Source organism: Clarias gariepinus, chromosome 3 (genome assembly GCF_024256425.1).
Source record: "Clarias gariepinus isolate MV-2021 ecotype Netherlands chromosome 3, CGAR_prim_01v2, whole genome shotgun sequence".
NCBI lineage: Eukaryota > Metazoa > Chordata > Actinopteri > Siluriformes > Clariidae > Clarias > Clarias gariepinus.
Genome location: NC_071102.1, coordinates 29,114,505 through 29,122,376, shown reverse-complemented (window position 1 = coordinate 29,122,376; position 7,872 = coordinate 29,114,505). Strand labels below are relative to the sequence as shown.

Here is a 7,872-nt window from a genome sequence, read left to right as displayed (position 1 = left end):
GTGCCAGGTTTCAGCATGAATTCACTGATCTCCGATAAGCTTTTTATCCCGGTCTGGGCAAACAATATTCTTGCTCCTGATTGTGTATGACTGCATTTATATCAAGAGTGTTCAAGTCAAACCGGGACTTGTGATGAAATAACACATAAATTAAACCATAAAATGGACTGACAGTTACAGACTTCAAGCACAGTACACTGATGAGACTCTTAGCTGAAGTAAAACATTAAAATAATGCAAATGTTTTAAAGAAGGCCGTATGTCCATGGATGACGATCTTGGCTGAAATGGCTCAGAGCCCACTGCAATCGTTTCAATGAACATTCAGCGAGTGGAACACCTGATCCTTGAAAATAGATAAATAATGTTGTGAAAGAGTGTCTGTGGAAACTATACACATCATTTACAAACACCAGAAACTCGGTTGGCAGTTATTTCCACATTCCCCATAGAGTCCTGAAATACAGCTTCATGGGATTTCCACATGTTTGGGCTTTAAAGGGGTTCCTGAGAGACCAGCCTTTCAGATATGAAGCAGACAGTCTAATCATGGCTGTGCATATTCAGAAAACTTTTTACCTTTAAACTTCAAAGTGATACATTGAAATTAAAACCTTAATTGATATAACCTTTAATGGTATCCAAGCAAAAAAGGTTGTATTTACTAGTTTTTAACTGTGATCTGTTATTCTGCACAATCAGGTTTTGACAGTCCCGGTTTGACTTAAACACTCCTTGTAGTGAGCTTTTTGTGTGGTCATTATTAGTAAATATAGTAATGTGTCATTAGTAACTTGAGCTCAAGTCTTGGGCACCTTTATATAGTTTTTATTTTTTGTGCATGCATGAGGACAAATCTATAATTTTGGGACACAGCAAAGACTCATCCAAAATGACAGTGTACTAACTCTTGAGCAGTAAGCAGAGGATATGGCATGAGATGCAGAATTGACCAAATGACTGTTGGTGGTAAAGATAGTCAGCTAACCACCACCACTTTTCACTTCCTTCCTCCGCTATTTCCATCATCCTATCTGAGAGGATTTGGGGAAACACAAAGTATTATGGACTTCATTTACACACAACTATTACTTTGCTGACACCTAATGGGTTGGAGTTGGTTGACACACTTTTCCCAGGAAAAAATAATGTAACACTGATTTTAAAAGGCAGTTTTGTCTTTATGAAATCTCCTCAAGTAATTTCATGTCAGATGGACGACAAAGATGAGAGACTTGAATAAACATATTTAAATGACTGAGGAAACAAATGAGCAAACAAAGAAAAAAATACATCAGTAGACATGATGGAATTTGTACATCCAGTCAAAAGTTTGGACAATCCTTCTAACTATGTGGTGTTGCTTGATTTGACTTTTTACTTCAAATGTCCTTTGACTACTGATATTTAGATGTGTCCGCTGCTCATGTTCTGTAAAGCCTTCATAACGGCTCTAATCTAAGGTGCTGTTTTTTGGTGATTTCTGAGGCTAGTAACTCTAAATGAACTTCTCCTCTGCAGCAGAGGTAGGTCTTGGTCTTGTTTTCATGAGTGCCAGTTTTATTATGGTGCTTAATGTTGTTGTTAGTCTTTCAGCTGCACATACAAACTTGGCACAGGATTTACGTCGGATGCTTCTCCCTTCTTGGCGAAACCCTGCCATTTTATCCGTGCTTGGAACTGGCAATGCATCCAGGGGCTGAGGTTTGGGTATTGGCTGGGAATCGGACCCAGGGAAACACCTACCACTGAGCCACCAATGCCCAATATCATGGTCCATGATGAGTTTTGCAAATGCACTTGACAATACTGTTCTTGCAAGAACTATTCCAGAACAGCTGACTTTTATTTCTTAAAATAACAAAACTGTTGTTGTTGTTACATAATTACCTAATGCCATATGTGTTATTTCATTGTTTTGAAAAAAAAAAAAAAACAACTCCTATTGTTTTAGAATGTAGAAAATTAATCCAAACTTGTTTCCAAACTTTTGACTGGTACTGTATATTGTTTGTGTTTATACTGAGAAAGGCATGTTTTTCTCCTGTCTATTCTCATCATTCATGCTTTTAATCTAGAATATGATACAATGTCACTGAGCTAAAGCTTAATTTTTCATTTTAATAACAAGTATAATTGCTTTTTAAGGTACTGTAGTTGTATCACTATTTGCCTTGTTTGATTCCGACCATTTGAGTTTTGCTTGAAGTCTTTGCTTTTCAGTTTTGCTTTTCACTAACAGCATACTGTAGGAGAAATTAACTGGAAATTGAAGATTTTGTAATTGTTATAACCAACTCGGACATTATTCGTGATATCATAGCTCTCTTGTCCCAACATGGTATTAGTTGCATATTTTTTAAAAAGTCCACTAAAGTAGATGATCTACTAGAAGGCCCCGATCTCTGTTCCCCAGGTGTGTGCTGACTTGCTGACCCTGATCAGTGGGGCTGGAGACCTCAGAGCAACAAAGGGTCTGAAGGAAACCTGAGGATGACCAGAGGATGAAGAGGAGGGGGAAGATGAAGTGGAATTAGAGGAAGGTGAGGAGGAGTTATGCGAACGAGGTGGGACTGAGTGCAGAGGTGATGGAACAGCTGAGTTCTCTGTGGATGCCTGTGCCAGTCTATGAGGGTGTGATGAAACTGAGGACATCCTGTGCACTGGAGATAATGCAGGGCTCAGTAGCACCCCTTGGTGTCCCACTGGTGCCAAACACAGAGTTGGGGAAGGGTACGCCAGGAGAGGCGAAGCTGCATGTGGGGACAGATCTCGACGGTTGGTAGGAGGAAAGTGGGAAGCGGAGGCTGGACTAGAGGAGGCACTAAGCTGAGGGAAGGAACCCCAAGGCCAAGGAGGAAAGGGCAGGGCAGCTGGACTCTGATGCAGAGGGTCAAGCTCACTGGCACACTGACTCAGATGGGACACCAAGCGGGCACCGATAGGATCTGAAGAATCTGCACCCTCCAGAGAGCTGAGGTACCTCACCACCTCGCCCACACACTCACGAAATCCCAGTGTTCTGTAGTCTACTGCCAGTGCACGAGCATCGAAATAACCTTCAAGGTAAAATCATTACATTTCAGTTTTTGCAAAAAATGTGGCAAAAATACAAAAAAATTTATTTGTTATTAATAATCCATTTACCTTTTGAACCCACTGCATGCAACAATTTGAGATGATCCACTGTCATTTGAAGAATTTCAGCCTTCTCAAGTTTAGATGAACCCTAACAAGGAAAAGTTAATTAAATCTATGTAAGTTTTCAACATCCATGCACAGTTTAAAAAAAATAAAAGTGCAGACCATACTTAATTAACCATTCATAACTAATCAACATTCATGCAACATCTACTAAAGTCCATTTCCCACTTTCATCATTTTACCTCCAAATCTCTTTGAATCATGATGAAAAGTAATATGGTAAGATCGTGGCTTAGTGAGGTGTGTCAGGGTGACCTGTACTGGTTCACATTTTGACATTATGGGCTATGAATTTCCGAGCATGCTTTTTATTTAATACCACCCATAGCACTTGTTGGTTATCTTAGGTCTCTTTGTAGCGATCCGTAGCCCCTTATAGCATATCATAGAACTTTTCATAAGTAATAATCATTATTGTCCATGGGCATACCATATCAAATCATTGACTTTTCCATGTGTTTATGTGTTTTGTGCTTTATGTGCTTGGTTGCTTCAGGAAAGAGCTATCTACTTCTTTTAATCTACCATACATACATAAGATGCTCTGTCACTCTAATTGACGGGAAAGAGAGGACATGCTGCCCAACCCACTCAGACAATTACAACCAGTTTTTCTTCCTTGGCTCCAAACCATGGAAGGTTGTGGTACTATTGGGATTCAAACCAGTCATTTTCTAACGATAGGCTGAATGATTTTCTGTCGTGGCCTTTTTTTTTTTTTTTTTTTTGCTTTCTGACCTGGAAATTAACTTTGCCTATTTTCCTAAAGTTAGCTCATAAGAACAAAATATCAAACTCAGATGATATTTTGAAAGGGTATGCATTATGGACTCTTGTACCTGTTTCTCGAAGGCGCTAGGGACAAGTCTCCTCAGTTCTGACAGACTATGGTTGATTCTGTCTCTTCGCCGTTTCTCTATTATCTACAGAAAATGTTTGGATGGAAATATACAAAAATCACAATGCAATATTTTGCACGTCCTTGATACATCATTGTTGATGTCTGAAAAGGATAAATGAGGGAAGGAAAGGGAGAATAATAAACTCACTCCTCTTCTCTTTTTGCGGGCTAGGATCTGTGAAGTACTGCCGGGAGACATGGACCCAGTGACAGAACTGAGACAGCAAGAGACAGAGAAAAATAGAGGGAAAAAGAAAGAAAGCAAAAGAAAGACAGATTAAAGTCTTTGATGTCATTGCATATTGTTGTCATTATTGAGCTTAATACAATACAGAAAGTTAGTTGCACATCATCAAACTCAATCTAATTGAATTCAAAGAGCAACGAGACACAGGAGCGCCTGGCTGATATGATACGCTTCTTGCATCTAAAAAAAAAACATTACATTTTTTTTTTTTTTTTTGAAGCCATGATGATTAGATATCTGTAGGGCACGAGAGGAGAGTGGGATTTGCATGCACTTTGTCTTCTTCAATACTCTGAAGGATGTCTCAGTGTGGATCTGGTTTACTTTGGCCTGCTAACTCTCTTCCAGAATCATTACACTATTTGTTTGCTTGTGTATTCCTGCTGACTTAAACATATTTACTCCCATCTAAAGACTATAATTGGTCAGAGACACGCTCATTACGTTATGACGTTTGATCTCTAAACTAAAACATAATGTGACGCCAGCGCAGATATTTATTACTTCAGACACACATTTCTTACAGAGCACTAAACGTTTCCATGACTGTACATAATTTGCACATGTCGGTTTAAAGCTTAAAAACATGTACTTATGAAACTTCTTTATGGTGTGTTTCAAAGGAAAAATTGAGAACAATTCTTAAATCTGCTCCTGATTTGTCTGCAAAGCTGTGACAGACATAGAAAACAAAAAATCTGAAGCTGACAGGACAGAATGAAAGGATGAAGAAAGTCAAGGATCAGGGTGAAATGAAAGTCTGTTAATTTTCAAATAGTGTTGGGATTAGGGCGGAAAACCTTTTATTTAAAGGAAAGTTTAGCCAAAGAAAAAGCCTGAACATCTGCTTTTCCACTGGTTTTGATTACATGACCTGTGATCTTGACCATTATAATTGCTGTATATCGTACAAGTTAATACTGACCCTTAACCCTAAGATATCATTCATGCAATATTAATTTAATCATGCATCATTTTACAATTATTTTCCCTTAGCAACACAAACAAGATGTTTGTTCGTCTTTCACCGCAGTAATGTAAAAGCAATTACGCATCACAGACTGTTCGTGAAACTAGTTATTTCCCATTGTCCTGTTTATATTATATGTTTTATTATAAAACATCTTTTCTTTCTTGCTCGTCAAAATATGCCAATATGTAAAAAAAAAAATGCGATGTAACAGAAAACCTAGACACCCAGGTTGTGTTAAACAAGCATATACATTAGGAAATGTAAAATATAAGGAGTGCATTAATAAATAAAAACCAGTGATTTCTGGCCAATCAGAACTGAGAATTCAACAGCAATGCGGTAGAAAATCATGTAACCGTTTCTCACTGATGATATTTACACTCGTCTAGTTCCAAGTCCTCTTTGTGTATTTTATCTTTCTGTATAAATATCTGCATGTTTTCATAGCTAGGAATCGTTTATTACACACACACACACACACACACACAAAAGTAATATTCAAGCTGTAATCTCCAGCAACTCTTGTGGTAATCCAGAATGCACAGCAACATTTGCCTGTGGAATTCTCAAGAATGTCACCATGTAGTGCAATCATACGATTGTCCAATGATGTTTTAGAAAGTGTATTAAATTACATAACATAATCAACAATCATTTCTAGAGTTATTCATGCACTTGTATCAGACTGGGCTGCATGTTGCATGTGATACAAAACTAGCAAACTAGTTAAAACACGAAGCAAACTAGTTATTGTGTCTCTTTATTTTTTTTTAAGAGAGCTGGATTCACTAAACTAACCATTCCCAGTAAAGCCTAATCGATGCCACGATGGGGTGTAACAATTATCTAAGTGAAGTCAGACCTGAACAGATTTCGTTTCTGAGGCAAATACACGAGTATTATTTCATCCACGTCTAAAATTAAGACTGCATTTAAATAAAAATAATACTATACCGGTAGGCTGAAATATAGAAAAATAAAGATTAGACTTTAATTAAAATATTATAGCATGGATACTTTTGTTCTTGCTAGGTGGAAGCTTTTATTTTTAAGTTCATAAAAATTGCTAAATATATGACAATGACATACTTTGTATTGCTTCAAATTTATATGATATTTTCTTATGAATTTTTTTGGTTATGAATGATAATAAGCACATCATTTGCTACCCTTTAAGAGATAACTAGAACATTAAGGTTCCTTTTTTTTGTTAGACTAAGGCCTAAATCTAAGTGTCCCCTTTAATGCAAACTTTTGATCATTTCTTTTTCTGTTTTAGCTGGACATATACCATAACAATATATTCCAGCTAAATAGCAAATTATAGCAGTATATCTGATTGCTGGCGAAAAACCACAACAGGTACCATTACGCGTAACATACCAGGTGTGTAATGAGATAATATGTAAGTCGTGAGATGTGGAATGAGACAATTATATAAGTCATACGTCAATGTAGATATGTAATAAGATAATAATATGGATCTCTCCCTCTCTTTTTTTATCCTTTCCCCTCTCATCACAATAAAACATCTACTACTGAGGATGTGGCGTCTGGCAAATGCAGATGTAAATTATACTTGAATTTCTAATTTATATATTACCAATTAGTTCATATTTATGTTTCTCTAATATATAACTCCAATTTTCTGGAAACATCACAGTAAATCCAGTCAACTCTATGACAACGAAATTGAGGAAAGAAAAAGAAAACTCTTAACTAGGTCTTGCATGCATGAATATTCCACCTGAAGTAGGTCTGCCTGTTATAAGGCAGTGCCCTCTGCAGGACTGAGGAGGAAAGGTGAAGCTCCAGGTGTGTACTGAAAAGGTGTAAGTTTAATCCTCACCAGTAACTGTCCTCCTGCCCAACATCGATCAGCTCGTCCGCATCTGAATCTGGAGAACTGTAATCGTGAGGTCTCTTCATGGCTTAGCCGCTCTTCTCGTCTGACCAAATGAACTTTGGAGAAGGGATGAAGAACCAGAATAGCACTTGATCTTTGAGAAGAGTTTTTAGCAGATCTTCTTCCCTCCCCAAAAAAACTGAAAGTAAATCAGACAGCCTGGGGTAGCAGCACGCCTCTCTCTCTCTCTCTCTCTCTCTCTATCCTTTCCCCTCTCACCACAATACAACGTCTACTTTTGAGGATTCTTTATTAGTGTTCTCTTGCTGTTTCAGCTTGGTCCTCGTTTGTCTTCTTCAATAGACCCCTCTGCTCCACCACTTGCCAAGTCACATTCCCTTGATCCCTTTTGTACAGAGGCACCAGACTCTCTCTCTCTCTCTCTCTCTCTCGCTCTCTCTCTCGCTCTCTCTCTCGCTCTCTCTCTCTTAGCAAAGTCAGGCAATTTGGCAGATTTGCCAGTTTGGCTCTTCTTCTGTTTTACCCTCCTCACGCTCTTACCCTCCTTCCCTGCCCTGATCAGCCCTCCCCTCTCTCTGTTTCTCTCTGTCATTTTTCCTCCTTTTAATTAGACTCTTCTGTCTTCCGCCTCTTCTTCTGTTTCTCACTCTCAGGCCATCTCTCTCTCTCTCACACAGTCT

At 38.2% G+C, this 7,872-nt stretch overlaps 1 protein-coding gene across 1 annotated transcript; it reads right to left on the bottom strand.

The window, feature by feature from the left end:
• Positions 1-224: 224 nt before the first annotated feature.
• Positions 225-7,592, bottom strand: heyl (hes related family bHLH transcription factor with YRPW motif like). Its single transcript, XM_053492725.1, has 5 exons — positions 7,175-7,592; positions 4,254-4,320; positions 4,044-4,127; positions 3,148-3,229; positions 225-3,059 (listed from the first exon to the last, which is right to left on the bottom strand). The coding sequence occupies exons 1-5, from the start codon at positions 7,252-7,254 to the stop codon at positions 2,389-2,391; spliced, it is 984 nt and encodes a 327-aa protein (XP_053348700.1). The 5' UTR covers positions 7,255-7,592; the 3' UTR covers positions 225-2,388.
• Between the last annotated feature and the right edge of the window lie 280 nt (positions 7,593-7,872).